Source organism: Rhinichthys klamathensis, unplaced genomic scaffold (genome assembly GCF_029890125.1).
Source record: "Rhinichthys klamathensis goyatoka isolate OS25496 unplaced genomic scaffold, OSU_Roscu_1.1 h1tg000261l_1, whole genome shotgun sequence".
NCBI lineage: Eukaryota > Metazoa > Chordata > Actinopteri > Cypriniformes > Leuciscidae > Rhinichthys > Rhinichthys klamathensis.
The window spans coordinates 1,500,652-1,527,213 of NW_026606782.1; the positions used below are offsets into that span (position 1 = coordinate 1,500,652).

Sequence of the window (26,562 nt, forward strand, 5' to 3'; positions counted from 1 at the left end):
AATTTAACCATAAATCTAGACTTTTTTTAGGTATTACATTAAGCTATTTTAGGGTCCCATTCGTTTTAAGATCTGTGTTCTTCCACTGGTTTCTATATCTTCTTATACTGCCTTCTTTAGATGACGTCATCTTAACGGTCTGACCATTTATTACTTTGAAGAGCAATGTACACAGCGTGGGCAGGAAATGAGAAATGGCCAAAGCTCAATAATTCACAAGCATCTGATGAAGCATGCATGCAGCATTACAACAGGCCGCCTCCATCTCAAATCAATTGTTCACTGAAACTTTGTAATGAAATGTCATGATGAAAGAGTAAAGAAATGCCAAGAGATGATTTAGACGTTTGTGAATGCAGGAATCGTTTCTGATTTTAATCGGTAAATGGTTTCAGATTTTGTGAGCATATTGGCTAAAAGCAGCATCACTTGATCTTGTATGGTTTACATATCATTGTGCCAAAAATGTATCATTAGAAAATCTATAAAATATTTCGGAGCATGTTTTGCTAGCACCTTCATACAGTATGTTTCTGACTGGCCAAGTCAATCTGCGCTTGAAAAAAGAAGTCCTGTAATTAATGGTAAACAATGCAATGCAGAAGTAGCCTAATATGGTCTATATCTGGAGTTCCCAATCCTGTTCCTGGAGCTCTACCTCCAAGCAAATGTAATATGGTAATTAAGATATTTAGGAGCACTGAAAATGCCCCTCTGTTTATATCCTCGCCCACTGATCTGGTAACTCCTATTACTGTCCTGCAGAGACCTATACTTGGGGGAGCACTTGATATTTACAGACAGGTGTATTTGGATCTGAACTCTGCTGGTAGGTAGATCTACAGGAACAGGACTGGTCTATTTTAATAATAATTTATATAGCCCCCTTCGAGGTTTGCTGAGGTCCTTCGTGGACCCCAGCCCCCATGGTTGAGAAATTACTGAGCTATTCAATATATGTACTAATTTGAATGATAATTATATTTTTGCTAGTTGCATTTGCATATAAAAAAAAAGTTTCTTTTGGACTGCGCAGATGTGATAATTTCTCTCTCTACAGAAGTAGGAGTAAACATGGAGCACAAAAGGAGATGTCGGTCACGGTCATAAAGATATAGAAATATGTATGCATGATTGTGATTTATGGGTGAACGGTCCCTTTATTTGACAGTTTGACAGACAGCAGTGCTTCTCACAATACTTGCCTGCTCCGCAGCCCCACCTGCTGGCCGACAAATAAGGTGTTCGGTTTTTACTTAGATTATTGAGCGTCACTAAATTTTTGTTTAATGTCTTTGTCTCAATTTGATATTTATTTATTTATTGCGCTATCATTTTTAGGTCAAATTAACGCGTAGGCCTACATGCAGCAAGCCAGGTAAGAAAGAAAGAGGACGGCCATTTCATCCCCTTGTGCAGTGCCCAGACCTCTCTGGCAAGCCGTTATCTGAGAATGAACTCAATTTTGGACAGCCGTGTGTTGTTCAGCCGTGTATGTCTGTGATGGCTCTGGTCTGTGGTACGCAGCAGGTGACGTTTAGAAGAGGAGTGGCCTTTATGCAGCGACCGTCTCCCACGTGTTTTTAAGGAAGGATGATGATGATTTAAGTACAGTAAACCGAGTGGCCATCTGCAGCAGAATAGCGGCTGGCCGAGCGACTCCATGTATATGGCTTGTGCCGCACTTAATCGCCGCGGCCGATTATATGTATCTTTTTCCTCTCCCCTGATGGGTGAACAATGGAGAAGCCGTCAGCAGAAATTTCTGGTGACCCTCCTATTTTCCCATGCACCAGAACATTGTTTATGATGCTGTTGTTGTGTAGGAGGGCAGGGACGGACCTGATCTCGGTGGATTTCTGCTAGAAAACACTCAGAACTCGACAGGCGGTGACCGGCCTCTCATCCTTCCAGATCCGAGCAGCTGATGTTGGCAGTGCTGCCGCTATCTTCCCGGTGAACATGGTGAAATTCCCAGCGCTCACGCACTACTTGCCTCTCATCCGATTCCTGGTGCCGCTGGCCATTACCAACATAGCCATCGACCTCGGCGAACAGGCAAGTGTGAATGAATTGTCCGTTAAAAACAGCACTTAATGACGTAAGATTGGTTGTGTATCCTTGGAGCTGGACACTGCAGCAATGGCATCCCTCAAGAGATTTGTTTATCTGGCTCGCCAATGTATAGTATGTTGCTAACGTAATTTATAGGTTAGGGCCATCCTGTGCTTTTATTTCGTAAGGAAACGGGCAAACAGCGGGCCTTCGTTAACAGGGCATCATCACAAACAACGAGCCGATCAGCTGTGTTCGTCAACAGCTGGCCATACAGCACATCCAATAACGTGTGTCACACCGAACAATGCAAAAGCAATCTGACAGAGATGAATGTGCACTTTTGGATGGGCTGATTTTGTTTTCACCTCTGCGTGAACTGGCCTTGTTTTTGTCAACCATTAACAAATGTACTGCGGTTTACAGTATTTATTTATTTTATCGCAGTCTCTACATGTTTAAATGGGTTGGCTACCAAAACCCTTGGCTGAACAAATATTTTATTCATGTAATTCACATCTCATTTTGATGCTATTATGTTTCTTCCCGAGGTTTTAATAAATCATTTCTACACATTGGAAAGTCTTTCTCATTATCATGAGTTCCAAAGATTTAAAAAAAAAATGTTCACACTATTTAAAATGTTTAAGATCATGTTAAACTCAAATATTTGTGCACAATCACTTTTTTTATTGAATGTTTGAGGGCATTATATACAGACCAATGATCTGTGTTTTGATATTGGGCTTTAAAATAATTGAATAGCATTATTTCACAATTGTTTGGATTTTGACACTTTTCACTGGAAAATAAATGGCTGTTATTCAAAAAATGTAATAATTATGTAATTGTTAAGCTACATATTTCACACTGGAGAATAAATGTTATCCAGTTCAGTAGCTTAACAATTACATAATCATAATTATAATGGTTAAAAGTTTTTATTATATTTATAATGTTTTAGCGTTGTATTATAATGAAAAGTTATTGTGTTAAAAAGCAGAAATAAATCTATAAACTGGCTTTAAATATCAGTTATTAGAAACATATTGGGCATATTAGTTGATGAGGAAATGTAGTGTGTTGATTCAATCCCTCAGTTGTCATGACAAATTATTTTTTTGGTAAGTAAAGATCATAAAATGAGAACATTTTGAAATTAGTATGGATTTGATGGATGCAAGTCACTACACTGAAGAACTCATTTGATTTTGGGGAAAACTGGAATGAAATATTGCCTTTCGTTTTTGTTACAAAATACATTTTTCAAAATCACTTATAGCAGAAAGATGAAATGTGAGCAGGAACCCTAAGAGCCTCTCTGCCCACAGTAACAGACAACCATTATCTCTCTGCACATTGTTGTAAGGCGTTGGAGATGAAGTGACAGACAAAGAGAGTCAGAAGAAGGCAGCAGATAAGGAGGAAAAAAAGTATACATTCATGTGTCCTTTTGACTTGATCTCTTATTGTACAGGCCTTGCTGCTTATTGATTCTGTGACTCATTATCTACTGTTTCATCCAAATGAAATCTTAAGATTTAAACATATTAAGCAATGTTCTCCTTACACAGTAAATATTACAGAATGGTGGCACCAGGTTAGAGTCAAGGACAGGACAGCAATGGTTATTTAATTGAGTAACACCTACAACCTAAAGAGCAAGTAGAACTTATGTACATCTCAGCATTTTCCAACAAGTTGACATCTGACACATTTACAAATCACCTTCTCATGTGACGGGGATATATTCTGGTATATGAACATTTTTTACAGCTTTATTGTCACAAAATAGTCGGGTTTCATTGAGACACTTTAGAGTTACTCTATCTCCACTTTCTTTGAGAGATTTCAGACTACATTGACTGTTGATTCTGATCACACTTTTCAGGTGTTTATCTCAAGTCGATGAATAAATGTAATCTTATAACTCTTCGTCCTGTTTCTGCTTAGAAATGTTCCTTGATAGTGTTTGGACAGTCTACAGACTTTTATACTGTGTGATATTTAGCAGCACATGGTGCATTGTGACACATATTCAGCTTTAAAAGAGAGAGAAGCCAGCGGTCCTGTGTAACACAAACTTATCCAGTGTAGCAAATACCAGTCCTCACATTTAGATCCTTTTCTGGGGGGGCATGCCATGAAAGGCATTTAGTCGGTTGATACAGGGCTAGTGCTGTATATCTTGGGTATAAAACCCTCTTTGTGTTAAAGAATCCCATGAGGAGTGATAGTTTATCACCATTTCAATTCATCCCTCCACTTTAGAAAATCGATAATGTGACTAAATCTGGATTCTTTTAATCACTCTACTTGCCTGTTTTTTATGTAATGCTGGAAAAAATGGTGTTTCTGATAAATGTGTATAATTTCTCTCTCTTCCTCTACAGGCTTTAAACAGGGGAATAGCAGCAGTCAAAGAGGATGCTGTGGAAATGCTGGCCAGCTATGGTCTGGCCTACTCCCTCATGAAGTTCTTCACAGGCCCTATGAGTGATTTCAAGAACGTAGGGCTGGTGTTTGTCAACAGCAAACGGGACAGAACCAAGGCGGTCCTCTGTATGGTCGCTGCAGGAACCGTGGCTATCATTTTCCATTCTCTCATTGGTCAGTCTGCCAGTCTATCACTTCCTCACTCCACCTCTTGCATGAGTTTGTACTAAATGTACAGGGAACACCGTTTTGTTTTGCACTTTTCTAAACAAATATGTCATGATGGTAGACTTAGTGAGCTGTGTTATGACTGGAGAAGGACCTCAAATGGTCTTAACCACACAGACTCTACTCATAGAAGGCAGATGTAACTATTCTCTGGAAAAGTCATTGCACAAAGGAACATTATATTCCAAACACGGTTCATCCGCTGTGTTGACGGAAAGGCTTTTTTTGCCAGGTTACTACATGCCTGTCCAGTGTACTCCCTGTGAATGGAGAGGCCTCTCTGACTCTCAAACAAACTATCCAAACTCACGGGGGTAGTAGATTGCCATTTATTTTCGGATCTTCGTTCATCCTCTATTATTATATTGTCATTAAACAAATTGGGCAAAATGCTGTACTCCTACTCAGCAGGAAATAAGTTCTGCCACCCATAATTACCAGATTACAAATACTTAAGTGTGGGGGTTGTGGTTTAAAACGGTCCAATCGTCTTTAAACAGTCTAAATTTACAGTGTAATTAGTCATTTTATTAGAAGAATGAAGGACATTCACCTTGAATTCGTCAGTTTCTCTACCCCAAATTAATTTGCATTTACATAAATAGTCATTTACACACAAAGCAAAAAATCTGAGCCATTTTCAGATGCTCCGCAGTGCCCATATGACAATTACTGCTATGAGTGCACGAAGAAAGAATGTTTCCAGGGTAACCTCGAGGGATATAGGGATACAAACCACCACCCTCTTGGAGAAGGGCATGAATTTTTAATTACTATGCCAAAACTGTCTACCGCACTTAATGATTTGCTTTTAAATGAAGAACTTATAGTCTGTTAACATAACATGGTCACTCTCCATCATCTTGCGTGTGGTCTCAGACATGTTATGCCCATTTGCACAGTCACTGAGTTTTGTAGAGCTGCGTCATCCATATGTGGATTACGTCACTGCACACATTACTGAGAAAAAGGGAAAACACATGGGAGACATGAGAACTTCTATGTCTTTGCATGTTATTTTTAAAATGATATTATTATATTATATTATCCATCCATTCTCCAAACAACTTGTTCTAGTAAGGTCACAGGGATGCTTATCCCAGAGTAATATAATATAATATTAGAACTTCTGTGTCCTTGCATGTCATTTGTGTACATTATTGATAAATATACAAATTAATCTTGTTCTCACTTATCCTTGTTTAGCCTACACAGATCTTGGCTATTACATCATTAACAAACTGCATCATGTGGATGAGTCTGTGGGGAGTAAGACCCGGAAGGCGTTTCTCTATCTGGCTGCTTTTCCTTTACTTGACGCCATGGTGAGTGACATGCCATCCCTGGAGATATTCGGTCGTAATGTCATATGTTCTTGCTCTGACCGTCAGATCTGGCTCTTCTGCCTGGCACAGATGGGCAGAGAGTATGTGTGTTTAGTCGTGTGGTACAGCCAGGCATTCAGATCTGGAAAACCATCAAGCTCCTTTGGATAAATAACAGCCCATGCGGAACGTCCTGTGCCTCTCAATGGAGGTTAAACTGCAGCAATGTTTTGTTTAAAGTGTTATGTCTCTAGACTAGAGATTGAACCCAACAATTTTTTTTTTTTATAAACAAATGGAAATACATAAAATTGCAAGCAGCAAAACTGTTTAGGACATTGCTAATAATAAGACTGGAGTGATGATACTGAAAGTTCAGGAGTAAATTACATTTTTGAAATATATAAAAATCAGTTACTTTAAAGTGTAATAATATTTCACAATATTACTGTTGATTTTTATATTTTGATCAGATAAATGCATTAAAAAACAGACCCAAGAATTTTGAACAGTAGTGGATACTGTAATATAAAACTACATGAGTCATGAATAATGTTTATTTTAATGGCTTTGCAATGCTATCATCAATATATAGTATGCAAATGCATCAATATAGTACTATATGAGTAAAATACACCCTACAATTTAATATAATATGTAACAGAGGGTCCCTGCTCCATCTCTCTATCTACTAAAGGGTCCTTGGCCTGGATTAGCGAATTGTATCCAGCTTTTTCTGTTAAACTGTAAACAATCAGTTAAAGGTTCACTCTGTGGATGCAATAATAAGCATTTTCAAAAGCTGGTGCAATGAGATGACATTATTCTACTCACCCTCTAACCATCACACATTAAAGGCACTGGGGTGGCGAGCTGAGAACCAGCTCACAAATTTAAAAGTGTAAAAGCATTAACAAATGATTACAACAGACCATGAAAAACCCCTAAAGCTTATTTCCACTGCAATATTATTGACAGGTTAAATATCACTGTACTATTTGTCTATATTATGTAACATACATTGCCTTAATAAAAAAATGTCCATTGAGTGTTAATTTTTCAATGTGATTTCCATCATTTTGACAGACATTGCAGTACACACTGCTAATAGTGATTAGAAGTGAAAAGGGGAGACAATTACATTTTAATTTGGCCGTGTGGAAACAAACCTGGAAAGAGACATGAGGATTTGGGATTAGAGATTCTTAGTACATTCCAGTGAATTATTCATGGGATATATCTTAAATTAAATTGGGAGAACAGAACAGACAACAAATGCACTGTATTGGGGATGCACAATATATGGGCCACCATATCGGTATCGGCTGATATATTTTAATGTTTAATGTTATTGTCCCAATGAAGAAATTGGGTTGATATATTAAAGCTGATAAATAATGGATTATTTCCTTCAGCTGAGATGCATCGATGTGCACTGTTCACCATGATGGTTTTGAATTGCTTGAAATATGATTGGAATTACTTCAAAAAAGGAAAATGCAGTTAAGTGCAACATACAGTTAAGAGAATATCATTATAATTGTGTGCTTGGGACATGGATTTTAATGGTGAGACTTTTGTTTTTGTAATCCGCTGTGCAAATACATCTACTGATGCTACTGGACACAGGCTCTCAAAAATTAGATAAGAATTTGGATTTAGATTTATCGGCCAATATATCCGTTATGGGCCTTTAAATATAAAGAGTTATCGGTATGTGACAACATTTTCATAGTGGTGAATCCCTACATACAAGACATGTTGTCTTTTTTCAGACTGTTAAAGAAGAATAGAACTGAACTGTCAGAACTGTTAATAGAAATTAATCAGGAGGAAAAGAATGCAGCTCTTGCCATAGATATTTTTTGTTACACCATTTCACATTAAAATATCAAACTGACGTCTGAAAATAGAACATGAAAGAAATCTTACAGCTTATTTAGTCACTGACGGATAAGGATTATTTGTAAATTGTAGCGCAACCTTATGATTTGAATTTGTTTGTCTCAAGTCTTTTTGAGTACAACATTCCCAAACTGGAAGTGCCTCCTATAATCTAAAACACAGTAGGCTCATCAGGACAAATTTGTATTGGATTAGTGACAGTTGATATTAGCTCTTGTCTCTAATTTCAGGCCTGGACTCATGCTGGAATCCTTCTGAAGCACAAGCACAGTCTCCTGGTGGGATGTGCCTCTATTTCTGATGTCGTTGCACAGGTAAGTGTCAGATTCAATGAAGCAGCATTTCATTCTTTGATTTCAGATGCCTATTTACAAATCTGTATTGATATGTTAAGTGTTGTTTATATTTTCAATGTTTTGTGAATGTGAATATGGTTGTGTATAAAGGATAATTGAAGGTGAGATAATGTGATATAATGGGTTATCTATAATGGCAGTGCTTTTCATAGCAGTGGTGTAATTTGTTTTTATTTATCATGTATTTGGGTTTGAATTAATAATATATTTATCACTGTCATTATAATCAGGGTCTCTCTCTCTCTCTCTCTCTCTCTCTCTCTCTCTCTCTCTCTCTCTCTAGGTTGTATTTGTGGCTATTTTGCTCCACAGTCACTTGGAGTGTGTGGAGCCCTTATTGATCCCAATCCTCTCTCTATATATCCTCCTGGGACCCAAGAATAGACTTTTGTCCACTGTAGTGGACATTATATTTTAGTGAATTTCTCTGACATCATACATGTCACATGACACAACCTGGGTGTCCTGTAAAGAGCACATTCAGGACTTTTCAGAGATACCAAATGTTTGGAGGTTTCACCATGAAAACAACTTCTCCTTGGTCTTTAAAAATGTCTGACATTAATTTAGTGATCAAATGTAGCATTCTTATGGAAATATGATAATATATTGTAATTATATTTAAATTGGACTACTTTTTCTAATTGTATTTCATAAAACAACATCTCAGGAAAATGTTAAGGGGTTTCAAATAAAAAAAATACTTTCTGTTACAGAACAGGGCATTGATTTCAAACGTGTCCACTGTAGAGGACATCAGGACTAAAACCATGTTTATCAGGCATTCTGGGAGACACAACAAGTGAATATGGAGATAAATTATACATCAATATTCCTATGAAATATTAGATGATATTATTAAAATGTTGCCAATAATTACTCCAATTGTTACACTTCTTTTTTCATTAAATGTTGCTCCAAGAACACATTAATGTGCAAATTAGATACAGTGTATAGATACATTGCATTGAATGGGAATATTAATTTATGGCCATTTTACCCACATATTGCAAAAAGTAAAATTGTGTATCAATTCATTCCATTATTTCTTTCATAACATAGTTGAGAATAATCTTTATACAAATTTTGGTTGAAAAAATCCTGAAACCCCAAAATTTATTGGTGATTGAAAAAAAAATCCCATTGTTTTTGCCTATACATATAATTTCATGTCATTTTATTTTTTAAACAACTTAGTCCTGGCGTCCACTACAGAGGACATAGCATAACGTATGAATAAAATATTATTTTATATATGTGTTTTTTTACCATTTGTTTATTGTGCTCTAAACAGTGTGATGACATGGAAAAAAACTAAATTCAAAAAACTTTTTTTTTCTGGGTCTCAGGAGGATATGGGAGCTTTGGTACGCTTCACTATCGTTGGTTTGGGGTACTACAGGACCGTTCATGACAACATCCCTGACTCCAGTGGGCCAGAGGTTGGGGTACGTCCATTGACTCTCTTTACACCAATTCAACCAACTGCCATTTTATTGTGTAAATCTGTTGCTATTGTCCTGCTTAGTTTAGTATCACAGCTACATTGGTCAGTTTATTGGTTTTCTATACTCATTGCTCCTTGCTCTGCCCTCTCAAATGTGTGCTATATACTGACAATCACTCTGTGTAATAGGGTGATGCCACTATTAAAAAGATGCTAGGCTTTTGGTGGCCATTGGCTCTTATCCTGGCTACGCAGCGGATTAGCAGACCCATCGTCAACCTGTTTGTGTCACGGGATCTGAAAGGAAGCACAGCTGCCACAGAGGTTAGTCTGGCAAAAGCACTGATGCCTTTACAGTATTTAAATATCAACTTGTAGTCATAATCGTTATTTTCAGTCATTTAGATACAGCATATGTGTGAATATGTAGCTAATACTTAAACTTAGCTATACATGGTGAAAGGCTTCAGCAGGTCTGCATATTTTCTTTCTTTGAAAATATGCTGAGAAGGGATGGAGGAAATGTTTTAGTTCTTCTAAATTGACAATTTGCAATCTATTTTTACTTTAACCGAAGCAGTGCTGTCAGTTGTAAATAGAGTTGGACTTGATTTTGTTGTTAACTAAAACTATTAAAAATTGGTTTTGGTATTTGAAAGCTAAAATATAAATATTAAATGAAAAACTTTTACTAAAATAAGTTGAAGTACTAAAATTAATAAAACTAAAACTGAAATAAAAAATAAATTAAAGCTAAATATAAATAATTTTTTAAAAAACTAATCAAATTATTCTGTTTAAAAATTAGATAAAAAAAAAAAAAAAAAATGAATACTACCTAGTTCTGACATGAAACTCTAGATAACGCAGGCTGATAGGTCCTTAACTCACTTGGTAGCAATCGCAGCATCATCTACATAGTGCAACTGATTGGTTGCTGTTGCATCAGCGGCCAATGAGCTGAGGCGCAACTTTTAAACAAATACTGGTAGTGTTGCTGTTAGCAGTCTGCTGCGCGCTTCAGAAACCCTCCACCTTCCCCAGCTCCACCTGTATAGATCTGCTACAGGGTTTATTTCATGTATGTTAAATGTGCAGCAGCATGTCCTACATGCTCACAGCAATGTCTGTAAATGTATTGGCAGTAGAAAATCGTTCTGCAGCGTAGCAGATCTATTCCGCCTAGACCAAATACATGAACATTTCCATATCCATTACCATGCCAATCTCTCAGAGAGTTGTAATGACAGAAATACAGTAATGGCAAATAAATAATACTAAAATAACACATAATAATAAAACTCATTTAATCTCATAGTGCTCATTTCATCATAGAGTGGGATAACTGGGTCTTTGCATCCTGAGTGCTGCATTTATGGACCAACTTTGCCACTTTTCCCCCTGCTTTATTTTTAAAGCTAGGTTTAAACAATTACTGTAATGACAAAACAAGTTTTAATGTCGCTTTAGTTGTTTGGTGCCTAGATGTCAGAAATATTTTACGTCACTCAGCTATAGAATCATTCATTATAAACAGATTAGATTGTGGGTGTTTAATGTTACCATCATCTTTCCGTTGTTTTCCAGGCTGTTGCCGTTCTCACAGCAACATATCCAGTGGGTCATATGCCATATGGCTGGCTCACTGAACTCAGAGCTGTTTACCCTGCATTTGACAAGGTAGGTATTTGTTGTTATTTCAACTAAAACATTTTTTAATCCTTAAACATACACTACTCAGAATGCTTAATGCTGATCATCCTCTGCATACAGTATATACTTAAGTTCATCATCTCCTCCCAGTATTCTTCCTGAACGATCAGTAAAAGGAATCAGTGTGCAGTTTTTTGCTTTTTTATTTATACGACACTGTCTAACTTTATCTCAAGGGATGACAAAATTAGTTTATATCTTCCACCTTTTGTGCTAATACTGCAGTATGTCTATTATCTTGTTCTACTTTATGACAAAGCAATTATTTTTTGGGTAAACAGAGTGGGTTCATGGAGACAGACCTGCAGCTAGAGTCCCAGAGACTGTAATTAAAAAGGCGCACGGTGGTGTGTTATTTATGGATATTTCCCCATAGAAAAAGGACTCAGGATCCACAATTAGGAAGTCCACAGGAAATGGGTTGACGTTCTCTGGCTGCAAAAATGACCGATCATTTTTTAATGGATAAAGATGATCTACTTTACTGTTTAAAAGTTAGAGGTCTGTAAGAATTGAAAAATAAATGTTTTTCAGTAAGGTCACGAATGCTCACCAAGGTTACATTTATTTGATCAAAAACACAGTAAAAAAGGTAATACTGTGAAATATTATTACAATTCAATATAACTGTAATTAATGTAATGTAATCATGTGATGGCAAAGCTGAGTTTTCAGCAGCTCTTGTTCAAAAGAAACATTTCTTAGTATCATCAATGTTGAAAACAGCTGTGCTGCATAATATTTTTGTGGAAACAGTGATACATTTTTTCATATAATAAATATCTTTACTGTGACTTTTGATCAATTAAATGCATCCTTGCTGAATGATAGTGTACATTATAAATGCTCAAAACATTGTACATTATAAAGAAGAAATGAACTGCTTTCCTCACGTCTGCTGTTTGTCTTTGTTCTCTTCTCATGTTCTAGAATAACCCGAGCAACAAGTTGGCCAACAGCAGTGCAGTTGTGACAAAATCCGACATCAAGCGCTTCACTTTTGTTTGTTTGGCTCTTTCTATAACAGTAAGTTAGTCCACATTCTCAGTCTTCAGTCTCCGTCTGGCTTTAATAACGCTTGTTTCATATTTTGGTAACTGCAGTTTGCTGAAGTTCAGGGACTTTAAAGGTGCTCTGGGAGTTTATTGTGACCGTGGGCTGCAGTCTTATTTTTTGTTTAGCCAATCAGGAGGAGCTTTCTATCTGTCAATCAAAACAGCCCATATGTGGAAAGCACGAAAATAAAACATGGTAGATAGAGTTAGTTAGTTCACTTCACTTAAGCTGTAACTGACTGTATTTAAGTGAGATACTCCACATGATGGGAATTTTGACAACTGTGTCTGTATTTGACCATTCAGGCGCAAAGAGAACTGAATTCAGGCAGAGTTTGGAATAGCTCTGTCTGAAAGAGCGCTTGTGGTGTGTGTCATTCAGCCCGATACCAAGAGTTCTTTTTTTCACAACTTACTGCGCATGATAACTTGTTAAACTCTTTTTGAAGATCCTCATTAAATGTAAACATGCGCTTCTTTGACATCTTTACATCTGACTCGATCTCCCCTTCACTTACTGCAAGTCGATATCGAATTGTGATTGGATGGTTATTGTGTTCTCCAAAATATACTATGATGAGTACATTTGATTAGCCATTCTCGCATGACAGAAGACTACTGCGCCCTTTTATGATCACCTAGCAAAGACAATTTAGGAAGGAATTAATACGGGACAAAACAAGATTTTTTCCTATGTCGGGACACTAAAAATAGAGCTGAAAACGGGACGTCTGGTCACCCTAAATAGGGGCATGTCTAATCAGTAGGTAATTCTGGCTACAGCGCACTTAGTTTTTTTTTTTTTTTACTTTGATGGCTTTTGTCTGCATGTATAATATATAAACCCACATAGCGTAATCAGTAAACATTATATTTTATATATATTTTATTATTCCATTTGTCCCCTGAATTTAAATTCAAAAACAAAAATCCAAAACTCTTCTTATTCAGCTACTAAACACATAGTTGTAAAGCCGTAAGGAGTGCATTAGGATAGTGTGTTTTGTTATTGTGAGTACTTTTAGAGTCAGGCTAAATGATTAATTGATGCTGTCTGCTTCTGTAACCGGGTCAGATCTTCCCTCCCTGACCTAGATAAAAGCCTGCTTAGTATTTCACTTCAGTGATCATTTTTATTCCATAATTTCACGTCTCTGTCAGTGATGTGGAGGTAGAATCAGGATTGTATGAGTATGAGTTTTCTGTTTAATCTCTTGTGTAAGGGCTATATTGTTTTGCCCAGATGGGCTCTTCCCTGAAATGTTGCATGAATGCGCCGCTATGGAAGAATACCATGGCTTCTTTACATTTTAATTTAGTCATCTAGATTTTATATCAACATTTTGCTTAGAAATTTCCCCTTTGGACTTTATTGTTAATTAAATATCATTGATGGTTGGCTTGTGTTATTGATTTTAAGGAGTTGTAGCAAGTGTTGAGATCTGCTCTCAGCTCCAACATGTCTGGCCATATCTGTGCATATGCTTCTAATTCCAGCACTGTTATCCATATTTCAAAGGCTCTTCTCCACCCAGATATACATAAACACTTATGAGTGTAAATGATAGTGTTTTGATAGCCGTGTTAACAGGGTAAGTATAATATACCAGCTTCCAGATGTGTGCTGGCTCTAAAAGTACCATGCGTACTACTATATTACATTCCGCTAGATAACCAGTACCATCAGAATGCCTTTTCACAGAAATAACCAGGAATACACTTTTTTTTTTGCCCTTGTCGACTGCTTTATATTTTACTATTAGATGTTTGATTGATGGTTTGTGAGTGAATATGTTATGTTATGTTATGTTATGTTATGTTATGTTATGTTATGTTATATTATGTGTGAGATTGTCTATATAGTCCCATTCAGGCAGTCTGTCTTTCTCTGTGCAGCTCTGTTTTGTGGTGTTCTGGGCGCCACACATTTCTGAGAGGATCCTGGTGGATATCATAGGAGTAGATCATGCCTTTGCTGAGCTGTGTATCACCCCATTACGGATTTTCTCTTTCTTTCCCATTCCAGGTATTGCACTTTTAGTAAATTTCCATAAAGAGACAAACATTTTACACAGTTTTGAGAAAATATCTGTATACAGATTTTTACAGTACAATACAAAGAAATTATGATTTTAACCATTACGATTACTATTGATAGCTGAAAGCATAATCAAAATATTTGATAAACAAGCACGTAAAACACAGGACATACACTACTGTTCAAAACTTGGGTCGGTTAGACTTTTTGATGAAAGAAGTCTCTTATGCTCGCCATGGCTGTATTTATTTAATCAAAAATAAAGTAAAAACAGTAATATTATTACAATTTAAAATAACTGTTTTCTTTGTAATTATTATTGTTCTTGAGTGTCACATGATCCTTCATAAATCATTCTAATATGCTGATTTGGTGCTCAAGAACATTCTTATTATTAGCAAAGTTGAAAACAGTTGTGCTGCTTAATACTTGTGTGGAAACCATGATACATTTTACATTTACATTTTCATTTAATCATTTAGTAGACACTTTTATCCAAAGCGACTTTTTCAGGATTATCTGATAAATTGAGAGTTCAAAAGAACAGCATTTTCTTTGAAGTAAAAATCTTATATATAACATTATAACCCTTGGTTTCACAGACAAGGCTTAAGCTTGTCCCAGACTAAAATGCTTGTTTGAGCTGTTTTAACTGAAAGCAACTTGTACCGAAATATCTTAAAATATGTCAGTGCCATTGCTGTGCCTCAAGATGCACACCAGTAATGTTTTTTTCTAAGGCATGTTTAAAAAAGCTACTTAAATATCCTAATTGAACTAAGGCCTAACCCTGGTTTAATCTAAACCCTATCTAAACCCTGTTTGTGAAACCAGGCCTAAATGCCTTTACTGTCACTTTTGATCAAATTAATGCATTATTGCTGAATAAAAGTATTAATTTCTTGGAAAAATGGTACTGACCCCCAACATTTGAACAGTAGTGTATATAACTTTGTGAATGACCCATGTTCAAATTCTGTTTAAATCTGCAGAACTTTCTGTAAAGTCTTGTAGCTGCAAATTCTCCAGGGGCTTTCTCATGACAAACAAAAATGGTTGATCTAGGGTCTGATGTGCAGTGCATCATCAAATGGACAGATGGTCTTAGGGGGGCCAGTTGCTCTTTTAAAAAAAAGTCCATTTGAAAAGGCGAAGGTCAAGCTTCAGTTACAATGCCCCAGGCTTACAGAAACTGAGAGAGAAAGAATCACAATGAGAGCTCAAAGTACCTTCGAATTTTATTATACTTGACTTTTATGATATAATGATACTGATAGCCAAGCAATCACTGGCGTGTAAAACATGTTCACATGATTGCTTGAGACCGAATTTGCATGAACTGAATTCTCTTTTGTTTTTATCATCAGTGACGATTCGTGCTCACCTGACTGGTTGGCTCATGACCCTGAAGAAAACCTTTGTCCTGGCACCCAGCTCTGTCCTCCGCATCATTGTCCTCATCACCAGTCTCATAGTGCTGCCTTACATGGGGTAAGTGTGTTGTGCTTGATTCTACACTAGTACTGAGTAGAAACTTGAAACATACATATTACTAATTGTTGTACTTTAGTGCATCACACTTGTAAAGTGTATATTAAAATGTATTAGACTTTGTTAGAAAGCTTTTTATGCTCAAATTGTGCAGGGTACATGGGGCCACACTTGGTGTTGGATCTCTGCTGGCTGGTTTCCTTGGGGAGTCTACTATGGTTGCAATTGCAGCATGCTATGTCTACCGGAAACAGGTACAATAACACTGAAGCCTGTAGGTTTTTCTGATGATTAAAGTTGCTTTCTATTTGATTAGTTAATACGGTAAAAGAGCAATAAATATTCAGTTCTGCGATAACACAATGGCCATGAATCTCCAGACATGTTCATTCCAATACTGTATTGTGTATTATAAGCACACACACACACACACACAGGAGACTGAGGGTAGTTATTTAAAAAAATAAAGTACAGTCCAGTCAAAAGTACAGTTGCATAAATGTGTTTTCTCTAGCGGTGATTTTGTATGCTCATTTCAAAATTCAAGAAGGATTATTCAGTCTTCCAAGTTAAACTTTTGGCTGAACAAGTAAACACAATAAAACCACACTGATGTATAAGACAAGGGTCAACTATATCATGAAGGTAAATTTAAGAACAAGGATTTTCCCCCATAAATATCAGTTTGTCATTTAACATGTTGCAAAAGTTTTCAGGTTTAAATAAATGTTGTTATTTTTAACTTTTATTCATCAAATAATCCTGAAAAATGTATCACAGTTTCTACAAAAATATCAAGGAGCTGTTTTCAATATTGATAAGAAGCATTTCTTGAGCAGAAAATAAGCATATTCGAATAATTTCTTAAGGATCATGTGCTTCATATTCAGCTTTGCCATTATAGAAATAAATTACATTTTAAAATATATTAAAATAGAAAACCGTTATTTTAAATTGTAATAGAATTTCACAATATTACTGTTTTTACTGTATCATATAAACACAGCCTTGGCAAGTAAAGAGAGTAAACAGATCTTTCCGACCCTGAACTTTTGAACAGTATTGTACATTACTCTTTACATTTTTATTATTTCTTGAAAGAAAACTCCTATTTTAAAAAATCCTATGTGGTTTCTCATCTCTATTTCCCAACATACCCCATATAGTGTCACAAAATGCTCCATTCTTGTTTTGTTATTAAATTAAATTGTAATTTTACATGGTACCAATTTACAATAAGGTTGTATTAGTTAATTACATGAAATAACAATGAAAGATACTTCTACAGCATTTATTAATCTCAGCTAATGTTAATCTCAACATTTACTAATACATTTTTAAGATCAAAAGTTGTATCTGTTAACATTAGTTAATGCTCTGTGAACAAACATGAACATTTTTATTAAGTAGCATTAACAAAGGTTAATAAATGCTGCATACAATATATTGCTTATTGTTAGCTCATGTTAGTTAATGTTAACAAATGAGACCTTATTACAAAGTGTTACCTTTTACAAACTCTGCATCTCATATTGTAAAACCTTTATAAACCATTCTATCATAAAATGTCACATTCAGTTTGATATGACAAATTATGTAAGAATGGTTTAAACATACATAGGTTCTGCTCGTGTTTAATCAATGAAACCAGTGCGTTGGGGTAAAATGACTTTCTGCCCACACAGAAGAAAAAGAAAGACTCAGATGAAGACTTGACCATTGACGGGGAGGACTCTGCCCCCATGAACGAGGTCAGGGCCGGGGGCCGCATGGACGACATCGTGGAGTTAAGAGAAGAGGATGAGGAAGAGCTGGAAGAAGACTGAACTGTGGATTCTAGGCTGAGCAGGATGCATTGTGGGAATCAGGGCCTTCTTGCTTTCTCGGGCAGTGTACTTATTGCTTACTGTCCCCTGCTGCCGCCCTTTCCCTCCTGCCGAAGCACTACGCAGAGGGAGATTTAGATATCAGTTATGAAGACTTCAGGTGTCCGCTGCAGCATATCTTTGTTACAGTACACACGCAGACATACAAATGCGTACATGCGTCTTCCAGCTGTTGTCAGGAGATATTTTTTTTTTCTTCTGATGCAGGACAGTGAAGATATTAATTTGTACCAAAGCAATGTTGTGCATTAACTTATTTTTTCTGTATGCTGATCTTTAATGTGCTGCCGTCCTACACATTTCAAAGGAAAGACTATGTTAAATGGAGTTACATCATTTGCTTGGAATGTATTTCCTGTTCCTTCTTCTTTACCTCTACTATTTCACAGAAAGGACAGACTTGATCCAGGGGCGGTGACCTGTGTTACTGCACAGTTTCAAGGACCAACTCACACTTTTTTTTTGGCTTTTTGGCAAGAAATGTCAACAGAGGTTATATATATATATATATATATATATAACATTTATATTGGAATTGAGAATGAATTTGATGGACATCTTAGAAAACAACAGTTTCAGAGTGACAAATGGTTGGAGTTTATGGGTCATCTAGAGGACCTATTTTTTTAAATATACATACCATATGTTTAGGTGTATAAAATATGATACATTTTGTATGGGTGATGTTGTGAATTCTGTATATTGTAGGAAAAGAGCGAATTGGACTGTGTTTTCATAATGAAGTCTATTGGAAGTATTTTTTGTTTTGTTTGAAGTATTTATTTTGTATCTCAGGATGTTTGTGATGGAATATATTAAAGTACTTTAAAGTCTGATTTATGATCCCTCCCCATGAGCTGTTTTTCAAGTTTCTCCATTGGACAATGATACACAGCTGTTAAGGGTGTCTTAAACTGGTGTTTGTTTCATTTAGATTATAGTAAGTGAAGTCTGACTTAGTTTGTGTTAGAGATTTCCTGGACAATACAAAGTAATGTTTGGTCCTCTTATTAAACATTGAAAATGTGGTTTAAAGTGGTCTATGATTAGGTTCTTATGTTCTGTCTTCTATTAAAATGAAGAAAACTGGGTGTGTTTGTCACTTTTACTGCAGCTGATGAGAAGTCTGCTATACAGATAATGGAAAATTATACTATAGATGTCACATTTATCGAGAAAATTGTAAACTTAAAGTAAACTAAATTAAATAATATTGACATCTAATTTGCATTGTGACTGTCATAAAAATGGGAGCAAATACATGGATTTCATAGCGGTGAAAGGACGCCCCCTGTCGTGCAACTTTGACACTGCAATGACATCTGAACACAGGAGGGTGAGTGTAATTTTAAAGCAATGTCTAGATGATCTCACACAGCCTGTTTTGTTTTTACAATCATTTTAAATTCGTTAGCACTGCGTTAGAGCCATTTTTACTGCATATTTTCTAGTTGTATAAATTAACATTATAGTTAATGTCATATGAACAAACCTCACCATTGTTAAATGTTAACATTATCATGTAATTTATAACTAGTAATAATAATATAGTAATTTCATGATGCTTAGTCCATTAAAGTGATGTAGTTCAGCTAAAAATAACAATTCTGTCATCATTTACTTTCAAAACTACGACTTACTTTCTTTCAAAACACAAAATAAGATATTTTGAAGAATGCTTCACTGCTTATGTCCATATAAGCTAATCAAAGTCAATTGGGTCCAAAACAACATGGGACACTTTTAATTTTCATTATAAGGACACTTTTTCTAAATATAGATTTAGAAATGTTGTGTTTCGCAGAAGAAAGCAAGTCACAGTTTTGGAACGACATGAGGGTGAGTAAAATTATGACAGAATTGTCCTTTTTGGCTGAACTATCTCTTTGAATTTTGTGTTTCCAGTTGTTCTGTTCAACAAACTTTGATTGTAAATGCAGTGTTCCATCAATGTCATCCTTTTTCATTAATCAACCCTATACTGTTTGAGCTATATTTTGACGTGTTACCTGGCAGACATGTGTATAGCTGTGATTAAACAGAAACTCTTGGCCTCCTCCCACGTTGAAGTGCTGAAGGTCCAACACAGTACAGCGCATTCCCATGGGGTCAGGCTTTCCCTTGTGCACACTTGGCTATGAGACAAAAACCTTTAATAGTAACCCCAATGTGAAAGCCCTCCCATCCCCACTGCCCTCAGCACTCTGAAGCCCTCTCTCATGACTAAACATGGGCCTTTGGCATTCTGCAAATTAAGAAAAGATGGGTCGAGCTGCATGTCTGGTAAAGTAGACCTGTGCGAGAGGGTCAGGCCTGATGAATCTGCTCAGCCATATATCTTACGTCATTATATGTTGAGTATGTCTTGCCTTGCCTGGCTTGCTTCGCACCATGTTTAAAACATGTAAGACTTTCATTCTTCAGTGGAACACAAAAAGATTTATTTATAGCAGAATGTCCAAGTGAATGAAAGTGAAAAGCATGGCACAATTTTCGTGAACAAAATTCTGTTTCTCACATAAAGTTATTAATATGGCTTCAGAAGACTTGTAATATAGTCTTATGGACTATTTTATCATGAATTTATGGGCTATAATATGGGCTTTTGTTCTTTTGGAATGTGGTTAAATTGGTCAAAATTGACTTTGCTTACAAAGTTGTTTCTTTCCTGAAAAACACAGTTTCCACAAAAGCAGCACAACTGTTTTCAACATTGATAATAAGGAATGTTTCCTCATCACCAAATCATCTCATTAGAATGATTTCTGAAGGATCATGTGACACTAAAGACGGGAGTAATGATGCTGAAAATTCAGCTTTGCATCACAGAAATAAATTACATTTTAAAATATATTACAATAGGAAACAGTTGTTTTAAATTGTAATAATATTTCACAATATTACTGTTTTACTGTATTTTTTATCAATTATTTTTTTGATAAGCGTATAAGAATTCTTTCAAAAACATTTTAAAAAATCTTGACGACCCTATAAACTGTATATTATTATTTGCCTACAATACATTCTGACATATTCTAAACACAATATTGTAAAGGATTATTAAGGATTAAGAACGTGATAATTAAAACAATAGCCTACACCAAACATTCATTCAACAATCCTAAAAAGATTAGAAACAGTTCCCAGGGCCAGGACACAACTAGGCCTATATAATGCCAGTTTAAAGTCCTCTTCAAACGGTTTAAAGTAAATATTTGATTCCTGTTCAATATAACAATCATTTAATATCTTAATGACTGCAGATAAACTCAATGTTTGTCACAGACCGATCATAATAGATCTCACTCAATTAGCTGTTAATCCTGTAGCATTTATTACAGATGGCCACCAGAGGGAATCACCCACTTCTGGGAGGATAAATCGAGACATGCTTGCTCCTTCATCCACCAGACCAGGTCAAGATCGAAAACACTATATCATTCTTATTTTGATAATCAGTGATAATACTGACTTGATTTGTTTTATAATAACGGTTATCATGATGATGATCATATTATACATAAGTAGGCTAATAAATGACAGCATTACTGTAATGCAAAAATAACTGAATTAAATAACAAACAGTACAATAAAAGGGAATGATTTTCATTCTCAAAAATAATCGTCAGATTGTTTTAATTTAATTATCAGGCATTTTTAATTAGGATGATAAGGGCTTCTGTGGATTTATTTTATTCAACAGTTACATTTTTGCTTATTTTTAGGTTGGATAACCTTTTAACATAAACCACAGACAGATATCAGTGGAGGGGAACTTGTAAAATGTGTAAATAGAGGCGTTGGGTGCTAGTTCTCGGAATTATCCTCATGCACAACTCAATGTGCAGTGTTTTCATTAAAGCTCCGCCCCCGAAATAAGTCCGCGATAACAAGTAGTTCCATGTGTAACTCGTTTTCATTAAATAAGGTCGCATCTTGAGGATCTTTTTTCGTTGCTGTATACATTGTCATTCGGTAATCTGTTAGCAGAATAACTAAGAAGATACGTTTGTGATCTGTTCATCTTTCTGCGTCAGGCAAATTTGGCGCGAACGGCGCAAGAATATCTAGAGTAAGGGAGGTGGAAAAAAAAACAATCCGTAGTATTAAAACCCGCGGGAGCAGCTGTTCGAAATCTTGCAGTAAATGACAAGCAGCCGCTCGGGTGCTGCATTCGCAGAAGTGCGCAGGGTGAGCGGCTCGACCCACTCCCACTTTGGACTTACTTTTACTTGATACTACACATTCACTGAAATCTGACCATATTGACCGTTTTCATTCAATTTCACCACAGTTACGGTAAGTCCTTCTGAATGACCATTTATAGACCGTTTTCATTTATTTGCATTTATATTTTTGGCGAACTATTTGTCATTTCATCTTTTTTGGACCATAATAAATAATGAGAATTTAGACATTTTAATGTGTTTATATGACTTCTTCTGCATAATTTCTTAACACGTTCAGTAAATTGATGAGAGAAAACAGTAGGCTACTTCTGAAGGTTTTCATTATATGAATCACTCACTATGTATATTTAAAGGGCAAGTCGGCAAGATCTTAATCACGCTTTCTTCTTCACAGGCACTCACCATGCCGCTGAATTCAAGTATGGCGAGTAAAAATTATGATTATGACTACGATTCATACCAGCCCTATTTCTATTTCGACAACGAAGAGGAGGATTTCTATAACCACCAACACGGACAACCACCGGCGCCCAGTGAGGATATATGGAAGAAATTTGAACTGCTCCCCACTCCGCCCCTCTCCCCGAGCCGGCGTCCCTCTCTGTCAGACCCCTTCCCCTCCACTGCCGACCAGCTGGAGATGGTTTCGGAGTTTCTGGGGGACGACGTGGTCAACCACAGTTTTATTTGCGATGCGGACTACTCCCAGTCTTTTCTGAAGTCAATTATAATTCAGGACTGTATGTGGAGCGGGTTCTCCGCCGCGGCTAAGCTGGAGAAGGTCGTGTCGGAGAGATTGGCGTCGCTGCAGGCGGCGAGGAAAGAGTCTTCCAGGAGTGACTCAACGGACGGCTGTCGGTCCAGCCCCAACGTCAGCTACATTCAGGACATGAGCACCCCTACCTCGCAGTGCATTGACCCGTCTGTAGTGTTTCCCTTTCCGTTGACTGACAGCTCAAAGCCGTGCAAGCCGTCGTCCACACCGACTTCCACAACACTGCCCCTGGATACTCCACCTAACAGCGGGATTAGCAGCAGCAGTGACAGCGATTCCGGTGAGTAGGCTAATAGTTTTGACGCTTTACTTATTGTACTCACTTGACGGGTCAGCTTACACTTTGAAAAGTTTTAATTTTGAGCTGTCATTTGTTGCTTATTAATGACTTTTAAGACTAAGATATGGTCTTTTAGATTCGTGGTGGTTAAAGCGTTAATCATGGATTGTAGCGTCAATTACGTAAGGAGACGCTCCCACCTACGCTAGGTTGTCTAGTATGAATAAGCATGCAGAGCTGCAAATTGACGTATTTTTTACTTTTTAATCCTAATAGATGACGAGGAGGAGGAGGAAATCGACGTTGTCACGGTGGAAAAGAGAAAGTCTGTAAAGAAGTCTGACGCGAACGCAACGCATCAAAGCCCCGTCGTCCTCAAGCGGTGTCACGTTAATATTCACCAACACAATTACGCCGCCCAGCCATCCACGAGGAACGAGCAGCCTGCAGTCAAACGGATTAAATTCGAGAGCCACATCCGGGTGTTTAAACAAATTAGCCACAGCCGAAAATGTGCGAGTCCCAGGACGTCGGACTCTGAGGATAACGATAAAAGGAGGACTCATAACGTGCTCGAGCGGCAACGGCGGAATGAGCTCAAGATGAGTTTCTTCGCGCTGAGAGACGTCATTCCTGACGTGGCGAACAACGAGAAAGCTGCCAAAGTGGTGATACTTAAGAAGGCGACTGAGTGCATAGAGAGCATGCAAGAAGATGAACAAAAACTGATCTCACTTAAAGAGCAATTAAGGAGAAAATGTGAACATTTGAAACAGAGACTTGAGCAGTTAAGCAATTCTTAAATTGCTTGGACTTAATTTAGGGACTGGACTTGTTTTAAGCATCCTTGTATGGTTATGCCCTAAGTCAATACAAGGTCTTGAGGGTGTGGCAAGTAGTGAGCAATCTGACATTGATTTATACAAGTACACTGCCTCAATTTGAACATAACGGAGGTTGGATTTATTTGTATTTAATTTTATTTTTTAGTAATAAAATGGTCTGCGGTTCCATTTACTGTTGGCCTTAACTTAATGTTTTGTTTTTTGTAAGTTTTGTACATATTGCACATATGTATTCAATATGCTGTTGATTTCTGAATCATAAAATGCATTTCTCTATAAAAGTTTTTTGACTAATCATGTCTTCAATGTGGACTCATTGCTTTTGCCTTCCAGTCTCATGATGACCCACTTCAAAGCCTTTATTGGGTAATCCATTAAGATGATTCAATCATGCACCGATCCAATGTTTAATTGATTAGGCCCACATCCGGTATACATGAGACTCTTGTTTTGCACATAATTTACCTTGGCAATGCCATCATCTGTTTGTCAGTTTAGGGTGACTAATGCTTGTGTCAATTACATTCTCTATTTAAAAGCATCAAAGCCAGTGCCTTGTGTAAAGCCACTTAGATTGAATCACATGTCTACATTTTGATTTAGTTATCTGTCCATGCTCTTGGCTACATAGGCTCAAATACAAGAAGTTTACAGTGGGTTGGCTTTAGGTTATCACATTTTATTCCACAAGAAAATAAAGATGTGTATAATTTCCCTTTAAACATTTTACTACAAGGAAGATATTTTTTTTTATGTAAAATGTTAAGACATTTAACTTGCTAAGAAGAGCTTTGATGCGCCTGCTGCAAAAAAGATGCTCCCTTCCCTTCAGTGGAGCAGTTTTGAAGACCATGTTGGAATAGGGAATCCCATAGCAAAACTAGCTTCGGCTTGCCCTCCCCTTCAACTCAAGTGCCACTTTTCTTAAAAGTGTCTAGGGTTTGGTAGAAGGTATACGTTAGGGATGGGCAACGTCATTCATGGGGTGCCGCTGTCCTGCAGAGTTTAGCGCCAACCCTAATCAAACACTTGAACCAAGCTACTTACTGAATGTCTTCAGGATTACGAAGGCAAGAGGCAGGTGAGTTTATTTTGTATTATTTGATCATGGTTACTTGGAGCTAAACTCTGCAGGACAGCGGGACTCCAGGACCGATGTTGCCAATCCCTGGCATACATTCTCCTTTTCATACCCAGACTTAACTTATTTTCTCTAATATAATTTTCTTGTCCTGCAACCTGGATGTTGGAACTTTTAAGGAAACCATTCTGGATGCATTTTCTCTCGCACACATGTTAAAACACCTTATCTGTTCACTCTTATCAAAATAGTCTAATGGTGCATGATATAACCAAATGAATAAAAATAAAAAAACATGCTCCAGTTTGTCAGGCATCCTCTAATGAAACTCTTGGAGCACAAACATTCAAAGGTAAACATTGTCATGTGATTTGATGGTCTGCATTGTCATTCTGTTGCACAATTATTTCCAGCAAAAACATCATGAGCGTTGCATTCTTTACGGTAGATAAGTGTTCTATTACCCACCCTGGATCCATGTGGAGGAAAAAACAAGTAATATGCAGAAGAGTCCAGAATAAGTGCATGAAACCTGACAGTGTCTTGTCCGAGACAGGTAGTCATAGGGTTAAATACTGTGGTATTCACGATCAATATTAGGATGATAATGCAACTAAATAGACAAAATAGGAAAGCTTTACGCGCCACAAGTTAATTCGTAATTTTTTTGTGTAGTAGCCTTATGAAGTTGTCGCGCGGTGACGTCAAGCCCTGATCTGACTATGCAAAGCGCCCACGATGCGCGTGCTGCTGCTGTGAGCACATGGAGGAAAGAGAGAGGACGCACACTTAGCAGCCTGGCTAATGTAGCCTGCTGTGGGGGGCAAAATATTTGGAAATGAAGAACATTTCAGATCTGGAAAGTGAACTGACTTGCCTAAGGCGTCCAGAATGGTAAGATTCTTCTCCATTGTTGCGCTTAAGATGCATCCAGTAGTCGTGAAACAAAAACTTAGCTTTAGCGCAACAAAATGTGTTTATGTTTTGTGCCACAGGTGCATACAGTAATCAATATAGGTTTGAATAGGAAACTCGAAACAATTTATTAAAAACCATTATTTTTTTATTATTAGGCCTATACATTAATTTTGGGCAGTGAACTTTGCATGTGAATGAGCAGTGATTTATTCTGATTTGTCAGAGTCTCTTGATTTAATGAAACATATTGACATTTGCAGTTTACAAATAACTTTTAGCAAGTTAACATAGCATTAATGCGATCGTTTTTGATACAGTTTTGATGTTACGTATATAGAAAATATTCAGTTGATGACAGACAGCTTCATAGATTTATATAGAATTTGTGTCTAGGTATCTGTGTCTTCTTGAACTGGTTATGAAAGCTACTGTACTACAGTGCACTTTCTCTCTCTCTTTTTTGTTGTTGTTGTTGTTGTTGTTGTTGTAACAATCAACATAATTGGCTAAAAGGTTACAGTTTTGCCAAAATGGAAGT

General features: G+C 36.8%; 2 protein-coding genes across 2 annotated transcripts; both read left to right on the forward strand.

Moving 5' to 3' along the window:
* The first annotated feature begins 1,566 nt into the window (after positions 1-1,566).
* On the forward strand, positions 1,567-17,989 carry ankhb (ANKH inorganic pyrophosphate transport regulator b). Its single transcript, XM_056267582.1, has 13 exons — positions 1,567-2,058; positions 4,449-4,665; positions 5,926-6,044; positions 8,180-8,263; positions 8,589-8,664; positions 9,659-9,753; positions 9,942-10,076; positions 11,340-11,432; positions 12,396-12,491; positions 14,417-14,546; positions 15,926-16,049; positions 16,204-16,303; positions 17,735-17,989. Exons 1-13 carry the CDS (start codon positions 1,963-1,965, stop codon positions 17,873-17,875), a joined length of 1,506 nt encoding a protein of 501 aa, XP_056123557.1. The 5' UTR covers positions 1,567-1,962; the 3' UTR covers positions 17,876-17,989.
* A 4,530-nt stretch (positions 17,990-22,519) lies between these two features.
* Positions 22,520-24,313, forward strand: mycb (MYC proto-oncogene, bHLH transcription factor b). Its single transcript, XM_056267579.1, has 2 exons — positions 22,520-23,180; positions 23,457-24,313. Exons 1-2 carry the CDS (start codon positions 22,529-22,531, stop codon positions 23,981-23,983), a joined length of 1,179 nt encoding a protein of 392 aa, XP_056123554.1. The 5' UTR covers positions 22,520-22,528; the 3' UTR covers positions 23,984-24,313.
* The last annotated feature ends 2,249 nt before the right edge of the window (positions 24,314-26,562 follow it).

Excerpts from the sequence above, each read along its gene's own strand:
- ankhb (XM_056267582.1), top strand. The coding sequence starts at position 1,963 with ATGGTGAAATTCCCAGCGCTCACGCACTACTTGCCTCTCATCCGATTC. Across the intron at positions 12,492-14,416 it reads GTTTGGCTCTTTCTATAACA|CTCTGTTTTGTGGTGTTCTG; the intron begins GTAAGTTAGTCC and ends TTCTCTGTGCAG. Across the intron at positions 16,304-17,734 it reads GCTATGTCTACCGGAAACAG|AAGAAAAAGAAAGACTCAGA; the intron begins GTACAATAACAC and ends CTGCCCACACAG.
- mycb (XM_056267579.1), top strand. The coding sequence starts at position 22,529 with ATGCCGCTGAATTCAAGTATGGCGAGTAAAAATTATGATTATGACTAC. Across the intron at positions 23,181-23,456 it reads CAGCAGTGACAGCGATTCCG|ATGACGAGGAGGAGGAGGAA; the intron begins GTGAGTAGGCTA and ends TAATCCTAATAG.